The sequence below is a fragment of the Magnolia sinica genome, chromosome 16, assembly GCF_029962835.1.
Source record: "Magnolia sinica isolate HGM2019 chromosome 16, MsV1, whole genome shotgun sequence".
NCBI classification, from domain to species: domain Eukaryota; kingdom Viridiplantae; phylum Streptophyta; class Magnoliopsida; order Magnoliales; family Magnoliaceae; genus Magnolia; species Magnolia sinica.
In genome coordinates, this window is record NC_080588.1 from 47720898 (window position 1) to 47734859 (window position 13962).

At 38.7% G+C, this 13962-nt stretch overlaps 1 protein-coding gene across 1 annotated transcript in view; it reads right to left on the bottom strand.

The window, feature by feature from the left end:
• The window catches only part of LOC131228824 (small RNA degrading nuclease 3-like), a 33599-nt gene extending 22755 nt beyond the window's left edge, over nucleotides 1-10844 (bottom strand). Inside the window, exons 1-3 of the mRNA XM_058224681.1 lie at nucleotides 10647-10844; nucleotides 10471-10551; nucleotides 6266-6337 (exon numbers count right to left, since the gene is read on the bottom strand). Of these exons, the coding sequence (XP_058080664.1) occupies nucleotides 6266-6337; nucleotides 10471-10551; nucleotides 10647-10790 (297 nt within the window). The 5' untranslated portion in view covers nucleotides 10791-10844. The remainder of the gene's footprint in view (nucleotides 1-6265; nucleotides 6338-10470; nucleotides 10552-10646) is intronic.
• Nucleotides 10845-13962: the final 3118 nt, after the last annotated feature.

Sequence of the window (13962 nt, forward strand, 5' to 3'; positions counted from 1 at the left end):
AAGACGTGATAACAAACAATATTCTTGCAATTTGCAATGTGTAATGAACTGTTTGAAACAAACAATATTATTGTAATGTGTAATGAACTATTTGAAAGGAGCTGCATTCACAAAGGAGCCAATACTACTATCACACTATTCCTAAGATAAAAGAGTGGAAGACTTATCAGACTTCTGTCCAAGTAGCCTTTCAAGATACTTATACAAAATCTTAGCCAAAGATCATTTCAATGGAGATGGATTTCATCATTTCCCATTTCAAGGAGAATTCATGTTGGGTAGGCAAATCCTGGATGTCATTCTGATTGTCATGTAGATGTAGATTCTAGAAAGAGAAGCAAAGATAAAACATATTAGATTGCTAGATGTCATCGAAAACTTATTCAAATGCCCAGGAACCGAATGCCCTTTATAATAAGTATGAGTTCCAATGGCCAGGAAACAGACAGATAACGATGACATCGAGGTGGTCTTCGATGACATCAAGGGTACCTCGATGACATCAAGAAAATCTGATAATACGATATATTTCTTGCTGGACATATCCGAGTTACCTGTTCAATGTCATCGAGTGGTCTTCGATGCCATTGAAGGGAAGCTTCGATGCCATTGAAGGAGACCTCGATGCCATCAAGAAAATCAGATTAAATAATCAATTCTTGCTCGACATATCTGATTTCTTGTTCGATGCCATCGAAGACCCTTCGAGGTCTGCTTGATGGGATCGAGCACCACTTGAAAACTGTTGTTTTGAGCGTATGTTTTCACAGTAGCTTCGAACCTCTTCTAATCTTACTTATCATGTTCCAATTAGGTTCTTAAGGATAAAGGATGATCAATAAGGTTTACCTCTTAAGCTAAGATCATCTAAAGGTTCAAGGATTATTTTGGGTCAAGGGTTAAAGCCAGCACGACACCTCATTTACTTGTACTTTGCTCCTTGATACTCTTTACTCTTGTGTCTTCGGTCTTCAACTTCCAAAGGCTTAACCGACTAAATGATACAAGGACTCACGTGATTGACAAACAGGATGCACAAATCAGTGCACTGGCACTGTATCTTTTCTTTTCCTTTTTCTTCCAAACCATCTTAGAACTAAGTGAATAACTTTATTTCATTTCACTTCTCTTTCAAAAAACATCCAGTAGCTCAAGTGACGAGGAGGTTTGGTTGGGAGAAAGAGGTCAAGGGATTAAGGGCCCTCATTAGCAAAAATGTTTTTTTTTTTAATCAAAACTCATCACAGTCTCTAAATAAGGAAGAAAATACAGATTCTCTCCCAAATTAGTAAAAGCCAGCACATTATTACAAAGAGATGAGGGGGAATTGGTGTGAGGAGGTTCTATATAAAGGGCCTCACGTCTCCACGCATGGGGACGTACGACCCCTAAGACGTAGAGAGAGAGAGAGAGAGAGAGAGAGAGAGAGAGAGAGTATGCATGGGAAGGATCCACTTCATCCATTGTGTGGGGCCCAATCTCCTCGGCTTATTTCAACCCTTAATCAAACTCCAAGTAAGCCCAAGCATCCTTTTCTTTTGATTTTGTAGAAATAACTTCATAACTCTTGTTTTCTTCTTTTCACTATGATTGATCTACGGGCTGAAGTAAGAAAACTCATGCTTAGGATTTCCTAAAGCATGATCCACACCATTAAAAGTGTTTAGATGATGATCTTAGCCCAAGAAAACCACTCATTGAAAAAAGGGATCTCATTGTATTGTTTTCACTCAAAATCACACCCTTGGATTGGTGGACCGCATGAGGGCTGAAGTGGGAGCCCATCATTTTTGCTAAATAGGCCAGGGGCCACAGTCCTAGAGTGAACCGTGAGTTGCGTGTAGGTGTCCTCATGGTCCCACTTTGGGACCAGTTTTTGGACCAGTTCGGGACTGGATTGGGTCCCGGCTTTGTGGGCGTCAAAAGGCCTTGTCACCATGGTATTTGAGGAGTGTGGGGCCCACTAAGGACTCCTTGTATCCACCAAAATCAGCGGCCTATTTTTTCTTATATAAAAAATCTGATTTATGGCTATGATCTTACACACACACACACACACAAAATTGCAATCTTTGAGAAAATCAGGTTTAAGGGCATTTTTGGGACTAAAGTGGGACCCACTTGCATAATGAAGATCTCACCATCATGATCAAAAGATTAGATCAGCAGCCAGGCCATAAAAGTATGATTTTGATCATGAGGGTGGAAATCTATCCAACATCACCTATGCATATATCAATGGTTTTGGCCCAAGTGCCATAAAAGTGATTTTTGGGCCTAATTAAAAGAATTGTTGGATAACCTAAATTGGACCCATTAATAGTTCTAAAAAGCACATGGATTTAAGATTTTGGGCCAAATCTATATATTATTATCATTTTGGGCCTATTGGAAAACTAGCCCATTGCTAGGTAACTTAGGGGATTTATCTTTCCCAATATAATTGTCATGATTGTGGGACACTAGAGTGGGGCCCCATTGTACGGAACACATCTGGAAATAAGTAAATTAGTATGCATCAGCAAATGAAAACCAAGCCAATGCTTAATGGGCCTAAGTCAAGCCCACTTCCTATAAACGTTGTTTTGGGCCACTTTGGGCTTATCCATGGAAATGGGCCTCATAGACCCTATGGGTGAAGCGGGACCCACTAGTATTCCAATAATCGCAGCCATGAATTTTTGGTATGCTTATATAAACGGTTTAGGAAAATCATTTATTTTACCATACTTGGACCATTTAGTGTAAATTGTCACTTTAAGGGCCTAGAATTGTAATATTGGGCTTTTAGTGAACTTATGGGGAATTGGCAAAGTGGGGTTTGGACGATGTGAGAGACTCATTTGAAGATCCACAAGAGAATAGTACGGTTAAATCAAGCCCATTGTGATTTTAGGTTATTTTGAGAGAAAAACCCACTAATGGCCCAATGCATCAACCTAGGACCAAGTGTGTAACTTATAGCTATTCTATTGAGATGGACCACTAATGTTAAGATAGTGTGATAGACTTGACCACAGAGAGGGACCACTAATGTTAAGATAGTGTGATAGACTTGACCCTCATAGGTTATTTTGGACCCCAATCATCAATAACTTGACTTACATTAACTTAAGGTAGGAGGAGTCTATATCAAGGTGTTCCAAAATGGTAATGGTGGCCATAACGGCCACCACCATTACCATTATGATACAGGCCGTAACAGCCGTTACAACCCCTGTATCGGCCATTACGGCCGTTTTTTATTTTTTGAAAAATGTTGTTACTGGACCGTTACGGCTGTTACATAACTGATTTTGAATACCTTGGTCTATATGTATAGTAAAAATTAAATAAAAACACAATTTAATGTAAGACTACTTGTAAGGTCACACTAATGGACCATTAGTACACTTAAGTAAGTCTAAGTTAGGATTGAAGACTTTTGTGGTGAACACGAGAACATTTTTCCTCGTAAGGATAATTTAGGAAAGTCTATTTATGGGAAGTTTCCTGAATTAGCATGAAAGGTCAGGATCGAGCCAATAAGAATCCCAAGTCATCCAATAAGAAAACGAGGTTAAAAAGGAAACCAAACGGGAAGTGTATTCAAAGGACTTTGATGGACGTACATTGTATGTGTGTGGAAACATTTTGGTGAGTGGTTCTAAATCCAAGTCCTTATATTTTTCTGATTTTGGTATATTTAGCAAGTTTCTATTTTTGCAAATTTTATTCATGTGACAGTAATTTTTTGAAAAGTTCTATTTATGGAAATTTCAATATTTGAAAAAATATTTGTGAAATGATCTATTTTTGAAAAGTTCTAGAAAAGGGTTATTTTTAGAAAGTTTGCATTCATACATGTCTACACCACCAGAAACAGTGATTTAACTAAGAGATGGTGAGAATTATTTCAGGAGTGTTTATGAGGCCATTTTATAAGTGACTTTCATGAGTGATAGTGAGGTTATATTCATGAGTGTCACGTCCCCAAATCCAAAACCATAGCTAAGGCTAACCCCAGCCTTAGGTTTAGGTCATGACTTGGGTTAAAAGTAAAAATAAACATTCACTCCACAAAATTCACATCCAAACCATGCATACCGAGTAATAACTACTAAACTTTATTTAAATTATTCTATCATCAATCCAAATCATAATATCCTCAAGTGAAATAACAAAATATCAAAATTCCATAGTCTAAGATATTCTAAATTCAACATCAAGTGATCCATGCTATCAGTCACGTCTAGCCAACTCCTGAGCATCGCAACCTATTCCTTAAGTCTACAGTTTTTCCATCAATAAATATTATGAGCAAATCGCCCAGTAAAAAGGTTCTGAATACAAGACAAAACAATAGTTTTGTAAATATAGAAAATCACAGTGAAATCGCTTAGAAAAATGAAGAATTATATGCATGATTTATCAACTCTCAGGTACAGTTTATCAATTTACACCAGGACCAATTCTTTTCCAATTGGTCAAACCTTACTCACAACTCACTGCACTCAGCATCGCTCATCTCTTAGTATCACTCAGCATAAATTGTCACTTGGTATCACTCGATATAATTTATCACCTAGCATAAACATCGCTCACATTCACTCATTCAAAATTGGATGGGCAGGTGCCTTCATCCAGGCCACACTGAATTCCATAAAAATTATTTATCCATAGGGATTCACCCCATTGGACACACAGTCCTCAACATAATTCACTCATTCAAAGCATACCTCACAGTCACTCAAGTAAATCACTCATATCATAACCTCACCATCATCGTAAATGTTTCTCATAACCTCACCATCACTCTTGGATCTCACTCTCAACAACCTCGCAGCCACTCAAATAATCCAAACCATCACTCATACGCTTTCCTCTCTCTAGTGTTATAATTGATGAAATCAACTTTCCAAATTTAACTCATTTTCAGAGAATTTTCCAAAAATAGAATAATCTTCCAATTATCACTTTCCCAAAATAGTATTTTGCAATAATTTCCAAAACATTGAGACTTTCCAAAATTATATATAGCACAAGGACTTTCCAAATAACATGTCACAAGAATTTTCCAAATAAAGAACCTTCCAAAAATAGCACAAGTCACAATAATAGTGGAACTTTCCAAATATAATATCCTGCCAATTAAATTAGGAAAAATAGTAGCGTCTTGGATCTAGAACCGCTTACCAACACATTTCCACATTTGCCTAAGGGACACCCATCAGGGTCCTTCACATACACCTCACACTTTTTTCTGTTTTTTTTTTTTTCTTTTAAACGCATGCACACACACCCCACACACTCACGCGTAGTGGAATTTCACCACCTATTGGTACTCGAACCCTTGACCTGGTGTTGAAACTCCTGAGAGCCTACCACCGAAGCAAGAGTAAGGACCCACATACACCTCACACTAGGTTTCCTTTTTGAACTTCTTTTTCGAAACGGCTAGCTTAGTTTTCTTAATTGCTCGCTCTTTGTCCTTCATACTAATTCAAGAAATTTGTCATAAATACACTTTCTTAATTGGAAATTTATCATAAATATCACCGCATAGCTATCGATCTTGATTCACCCCTGGGGCCTTTAAACCTAGTATAGATTCACCTAAGTGCATTAACGGTCCATGGGTGTGAACCTAAGGGTAATTTATTGTAATGACATTTTTTTGTTTAATTTCACATATGGACTGTCCATGGCTTAGGTCCACCTAAGTTAAGTCGTAGGATTTTCCAAGTCTTCTACCAAGGTTCAAAGCTGTCTACCTAAGATTCAATCCACTTAAGTCTCACTCTAGGGTTCTAGGTCAACCTCTTGGGTTGGTAGTGAACCTCGATTCAAAGTCCCACCTACAAAATGATTTGGTTCAACTAGGTCCTATTGCATAAAATAACAAATAGGATCACCAAAATACTTCCTACGTTCGGTCGTTCACCCAAAAACCCAAATGTTGCACACGACTCAAAAGTGATGTCTTGCATCCAATTATCCCAATATTATAAGTATCCATTTAATTTGTATAACGAGTCACGCTAGGGAACACGGCTCATGAGCCTTCCACAGATAGCTGGGACAAGGGGACAATGACGGCGATGATGATATGATGATGATAGGATGACAAGAGCAATTATGATATAAATCAGCCAAAGAGATGTAAAATCATATGAAAACTTGCAGCATATACATGAAAGGACAATTTACATTGTAAGCTGATAAATAACAGCATATACAATTAATAGCTAAATAAGAAAAGTCAGGAATGAAAGTGGTAAAGGACCTCATTAAAGGATGTGATAGGGTCATAATATTTTCCGTAAAGGGGGTGTTCAATAGTTAAACGGACCAGCCTCTTCACTGCCACAATAAGAAACCAATAACGATCAGTATAGATTCAAGAAAACTTAACTCTATTCACATCTGCAAAAGTTTGCATCCCATGGAACTGCAGTTTGCACGTATGATATAAGAGAATATGAAACATGACAAATTTATGATATAGGAGACCATGGAACGGGACAAATTTTAAAGATAAAATCCATAACAATTATCAAAGATAACATATGAAGATCACAGGTGTATGAGAATAAATCAGGGGAAAGAAACCATACACAGCCAGTTGGATGATAACATGATCGACTTATCATCCAACTAGCGCATAAATGTTGACCTGTCAAGTGGATATGAGAGACTAACACATAAATGTTTACCTGTCACATGTGCACAGCATCCAACATGTAAGAGGTCAGGGCCACCATGAAGAATTCCAATCAATCCAAACATCATGTTAGCCAGACCATAGAAAATAATGAACAGCCTCCTAACTGCTCTAAAGTACAAGTGTGGATAGTGGATCTAGTGATCTGTCAGACTTTTATGCTAGGTGTGTTCATGGTGGGCCAGCTTGTAGAATGGGTTGGATGTCATGCAAACATGGCAAGGACACATTCATGCACAACTTGTTGGCGTGTTGGATGCCGTACACACAATAAACATGGGCATTTATCCACTAGTTGAGAGATGGTTACAAAATTCTCATTTGTCCAGCTACACCATATAATCTCCCCCTTCATTAAATATGCCGTTTGCGTGAGAGAGAGACCTCTAATTGAAGCCCCTGATGAGAAGGTTTTGATGTATTTCTTGGAGGGGGTATGGGACGAGATAGGGTTTACTTAAACGCATTTTTGTAATAGGATTTATTTGTAATTGATGTTTTTTTTTTTCAGTTCTAATTGGATCAATTTTGTTCATGTTTTAATCGGATGCTTCAAAAAGGCTTGTTTGTTGATATTTTGAAAGATATAACATTTTATGCAGAAAGGTGTTTTAGTGAATATTTTTTAAATAAACATCATATAAAATGGCATATTGCTACAATGGTCGTGGGTTTATTGTGTTTTTGTTGGGATTAGTGATTATCATAAAGATTACCAACATCTTCATCCACAACTGAATGAGTGTTTATCTCACATCAAATTGATGAGACCCACTTTCTTTATGCAAATGGTAACTTTACTCTTCCATTTCACTTGGAGCTGCAAGTTTAGTTACCTTGTTATTCTTCCATCTCTAAATCTATTATTTATCCTTCCTCCACCTCCAAGGAGAAAATCTCCTTCTACTTTCTCTGTGATTGGTGGAGATTTGGGGATGTGACACTCGTGAATATAAACAAGTCTGAATGGCCGGATCAGGATCAGGAGTGGCTAGCGTTCGGATAGAGACGAGAGGGTTTTAGGGGATTTAAGGTTTAGCGCGTTCGGGTGCGGCCGTGCGGGTAGAGAGGGACGGGTAGGGTAAAAACTTAAAAAATGGTAAAATTATATATATATATATAGGTGAGGGGTAAAACAGTAAATTATTAGTTATTAATACATCTGGTCCGATCCGAATCGGATCGAATTTCGGATCAGTCAGGTCCGAATTGACATTGACCCAAAACCGATCCGATTAACGGTCGGATTTGCCTGATCCTGACCGATCCAGGCCATCGGTTCGGTTCGAATCGGGTCAAATCTAGTTGGATCGGGTCGGATCCACCGGATCGGATCCAACATGCCCAGCTCTAGGAGTAGGATTGACCAGATTTGAGCGACAACAACCATCATCTTCTCCAAGCCGTCCTCTTAAGATATTATCATCATCAACCCCAGAATCCCCACTCTCTCCCTTCCTCGCCTACTGTCTGATCCTACTCCCCATCTTCACTTCATTCATCTAGTGGGGCGCGGATTAGGTGAGTCCAAGGTAACAGCTTAGTGGGTGAGTCCCTGACCATGGGGCCCACCTTGATGTATCCATTGTATATCCACTCCGTCCATTAATTTTTCCTACTCATTTTAGGGCATGGTCCCAAAAATGAAGCAAATCCAATCTTGAGTGGACCACACCACAAGAAACAGTGATTATTGACCATTAAAAACTTATAGTGGGCCACAAAAGTCTTGGATCAAGCTGATAATTGTGTTTCCCTTCATCTAGGTCTTTGTGACCTTATCAACAGGTTAGATGGAAAAGAAACATTACGGTGGGCCCTAGGAATTTTTTATGGTGGACGTTCAATGACCAGTGTTTCTTGTAATGTGGGATCCACCTTTGGCCAATCTCCTCCAACCACAAGACTTTTGCATCACCATGTTGGAATTCAATCTTTGCTAACTCAGCTTCACCTTCCTGATCTCATCTCATCCCTCCTCTACCTCTAAGTAGAGCTGGGCATATTGGACTTGATCCGGTGGACCCGATCCAATTCGACCCGATTCGAACCGAACTGACGACTTGGATCGGTCAGGTTCGAGCGGGATCAGGCAGATCCGACCGTTATTCGGATCGGATTCGGGTGAATGTCAATTCAGACCGGACCGATCTGAAATTTGATCCGATTAGGACCGGATCGGATGTATTAATAACTAATAATTTACTATTTTACCCCTCATATATATATACACACATATATATATATATATATATAATTTTACCATTTTTTAAGTTTTTACCCTACCCGTCCCTCTATATCCGCACAACCACACTCAAACGCGCCGAACCCTAAATCCCCCAAAACCCTCTCGTCTATACCCGAACGCCGACCACTCCCGATCCTGATCCGGCCATTCAGACTCGTTTATCAGGTAGAAGGACCCACTCGGCCACTCAAACTCGTTTATTTATTTATTTTATTATTATTTTAGGAGAGTGGCTCGACGGTCAGCCATGGCCACTGCCCAATCGAGCTTTGAGTTACAAGAAATCAACTACACCATCCATCATTTCAAACAGCTTGGGTAGTCGGGTTTGTGAATCCAAAAATCGGGCCGATCTGATACTTAGGTGGACCACACCACAGGGAACAATAGGGATAGGGATGCTTGTGATTGTCTGATACTTGTTCTTTTTGTCCGATACTTGTTCTTTCTGTAATCAATTTGATAGTTGTTCTTTCTATAATCAGGGTACTACAGAACATATCGAATAGTGTTGTAGTTATATATATACCACTTGATAAGTAGACAGTGCTAATTGTTTCTAGTATTGGAACCTAATTGCAAGGTTTCAATTTTACATGTACTTAACAGCTCTTCATTATTATCTTTTTCAATGATAATCTTAAAATTTTCAAATAATAATAATAATAATAATAATAATGGACCGATCCAAACCTTGCCCAATCCGATCCGACTCGATTTTCCTGACTGAGTCGGACTCGGATCGGTTCAAGACAGCAGTGGTTAGGATCGGTTCGAGTCAGATGACCCGGACTCGGTCCCGGATCGGATCGAGTTCGGGTCAGGCCGTGTAGATTTCGGACCGATACAAGTTGGACCTAATCCGATCCGACTCGGACCGATGCCCAGCTCTACCTCTCGGCCACCCCTTGACTCCTATGTCTTCTCCTCTTGCCCAACTTGCACCTATTCCCATCTCAAATTCTCCTTTTCACTCCAAATCTAATTTTGAATTGAATTTACTCCACCCACAGATCAACAACATCCAAGATTTCCTTCTCTATACTAACACACTCGAACACTACCAAACTCAAGCAGACTTAGGCCTCAAACTATCCCCAAACATGCACCGGCTTTCTTCACAACCACAGATATCCAAGCATCAAGGGGGATACAATATATTGTTAAATGGAGTTCAATGCTTATTTTTTCTTTGATAAGATACATGAGACCTACCCAAAATAGTTGGGGAAAAGCTAGGACCACGTTAGGAAACTCTCATACAAAAACCTATATACTGATATTTCTAGGAAAGACTAGAATTAGTACACCATTACATATGCCAATACTACACTACTACCTTCACATAACAAGAGATATTTATTTAACACGACAGAACTAGTATTTTGAAGTGAAATAACTTATATAGAATTTGAAGTTATCCAAATCACAGTGTAAACCTTCTTAATTTCTAATAGAAACCAAATAGTGCAAGCACGGATCCCGTGCACTAATAAGAAATAAATTCTCTAACCCATACTTGTTGAGGGGATTCAACATCTGAGGAGTTTTTAGCAAGTTCTTCTATTCTTTCACGATCCTTTGTGATTTTGGCAATGAACTGCAATAAAACAGCAAGGAATTTTATTGTTTTAATAATAAGTAAACCAAAGAAAGAATAAATTACAAGGTACAAACCCCATTTAGATTACTCACCTCTAAATCTTCCTCTTTTGTGAAAGTTGTTAGAAAAGCAATCAGGGTATCAATAGATCTCTTTGCAGGATCACTTAAACTAGAACCAAACCTCTTATCATGGAAATCCAAAAATTCCTTCCAGCCTCCTTTAGCACCCTTCATTCCTTGTTTTTGGACCAACTTTACAATCTTGACAAAATTCTAACCAAATTAAAGAGTTAATTTTATGCAATGAAAAATGTCAACATCACGTTATAAGCATTGGGACTTCTGAATCATCATACTAGCAACCAAGCTACCATTTAAAGAACGAAAAGCAACCAAGCTTGTATGTAAGTAAAGTACATAACAAAAGACACTATTAGAAACAAAATAAGAGAAGACTTAGGATCACAAGCCCTCCCTCAACAAGTAGCCATGGAACAACACATGTTAAACCCAGTCTTTTGACCAATCAAACCCAATAGAGGAGGGGGATCCTTCAATGTAGTCTTTCCCTTTGTCCCTATGCTTTACAATATTTCTTGTATTTTACTATAAATACATGAGAAATGAAGATACATGTCTCTAACTTGTGCCAAATAATTCAAAAAAAAAAGAAGAGTCAAACGAAGGTTATTGTTGAGGCACACATAGGGACATGACACATACAAGCACAAACAAAAATCGCACAAACACGTGTAGGGGGGGGAGGTGGGGAGAGAGAGGCCGAGATAGGTTTCAATGATAGGAACCCCCATCCCACCATATCCGGTGTTGTAGCCCACTTGAGTTTTAGATCTACCTTGGTTTTGGGTTAATGTTAATGACTAATAATGGTTTCAATGGTGGGTACACCCATCCTATTATTTCCGTTGTTGTGTACCACTTGAGTTTTATATCTACGTTGGTTTTAGGCTCACATCCTAACATAAGCCACTACAACCAAGGTGTTCTGTAATGGTAACGGTAGTTGTAATGGCCACCACCGTTGCCTTTACGATACGGGTCATAACAGCTGTTACGACCCTCATAACGGCCATTACGGTCTCTTTTTTTATTAAAAAAATCCTAAAAAACCTGTATTTACCCCATAATATTGATTAAAAAGTATGGAAAACCTATACCTACCCCATAACAGACAATTACAGAGCTGTTATGGCCTTTACAGGGGATGTAATGTGCCATTAACAACAATTACGGGTCATTTTTCCCATAACGGTTGTTACGGATGTTACAACCTCGTAACGCGTAACGATTGCCACTGTTACCTTTACGTAACGGCCTTTACGGCTCCGTAATGGCCTTTACGGCACACCATGACTATAAATGATGGACAGAGTGGATGTCACACTAACCTCACAATAAGTCTTTTTTGTTACACGGGCTCCCTAAAGAATTCCATCCGAGAGAGTGAGCGCAAGGTAGATGGAATGAGGAGAGAGGATAAAACAAGTTACACAAAGAAAAAGTAAATAACCAAAATACCCTAGTTGAAGATGCAAAGAGATCCAAACCTCCTTCAATGAAGTTTACTAATCCCCCAATGACTAATCATGTGGGTAAAATTGTTCATAGCTATTGGCATTTATACATATAGTAGAGATGGGGTGTATTTGGTTTTACAATAATCCCAGAAATTGTCTACTCTTGAAGAAAGTGCTTTACATTCAAATTCATCATGACCAAGCACCTTCGAATTCCTGAAATATTATCAATCTTGGGAGTACCTATTAAATGAAATTAGCCATACACTTCGAATGAGAAAGTTACCCATCGGTCACTTGGCTTCACCAATTTCAAATTTGTGCAAAAAAAAATTATCCCCTAGTACTAGGTAGCAACAACAAAACTTTCCCTAATCATGGATGATCATCCAACCGTTTATTCTTTCTCAAAAAGAGGATTCAAAATGAGATCTCGAGAAATTCTCTCATACATTAGTTCCAACAAACTTGTTCCTATTCTCAGAAGCACATCTGGAAGAAACTTTGGGTTAAAATCATACCTATATATTCTGTTGTGTTTTCTATCGACAGGAATCAAAACATGGTGTTCTTGATTATTGTCTGCTTAAATCTGTTGTGTTTGTTTCAATCCTTTTTAGTCATAACATTTGTTTCTAAAACAATCATTTCCAACAAAATCAAGGATATAAAAACTGGAGAGATGCTCCAATGCTCTCAAAACATTGTAAGTTATAGTGCTCCTAGTTACATCGGTTCACTTTGACAGTCCAGTCAATCAATCTGAACTGTCCATTAAGTCCATAACACTTCTCATGGGCTACTCAGCAAAAATACCTTTGATCAAATGGTCCAATCCATCCTTCATTTGGCCTTATTTTTATATAGCCATCCTTTCTTCTAAGCCATTGATGGGATGGTTATAATTGCATAACAAAAGTGATTCTCAAGAATCATACGCAACCAATGATTATCCTAATAAATTGATGGATCAAACTGTTGATTGGGATTTGGGCCTATGTCTGTGTAAATGATCTTGACCATCAATATTAAAGGGCATTGATGAAATGGTTAGCATTGATCAAATCATGTGATGTTTGCATGGTAGCCCATAAAAGGTGCATCAGACCTAATGAACAGTCTGGATCAATGAATCGGACTGTGTAAGTGTCCCAAAGCAAGTGCAACTAGAAGCACTATAACTTATAGTGCTCCGACGCATTGGAGCATCTCTCAAAATTGGGTATGCATCTCCCAAAACACGTTGCGGGTACCCATTCGTCTCTCTAAGATTCTTCCTTCAAATGCAAGTTTTAGCATCGACGCCATCATTTGCTATGGGACCAAAATAGCCACTACACAGTGTGTCTCTTTCACCAAATGAAACAAATCCCATTTGTAATCATACGAATATGGGAGCGTTTGGATGCACTATCGGAATGCATTGCAATTACTTGCCCAAACAAGTGCAACTTTCTCAGCATCCATAGATTGAGGGCGTGCACCCTAAATCGCAATTACGCTACTTTCTACCCTGAATTGAAAGAAACCCAACTCGAATTCCATCATTATGAACGCTGGGAATCTACTTACGAATATTTTGCAATTCAATACATTTTGCATCCACTATAAGCATGAACCTTTCCCCTCTACATGCATGCATTCATACATACATACTTCCTTGTATACATACGCACATACGTGCCTCCTTGTCTAGTTTATCCATTGTAAACGTGAGGTTGGAAGAAGGGATTGAGAGCAGAAGGAGATTTCAAATGCCTGCTCTGCCGCTGTTGTAAACCTGTGACTAGTTTTAGGGCCTGTTTGGATGCCTGTAAGTTGGGTAAATGGGAAGTGACTTACAGGGAAGTCACTTACAGGTGGTGTTT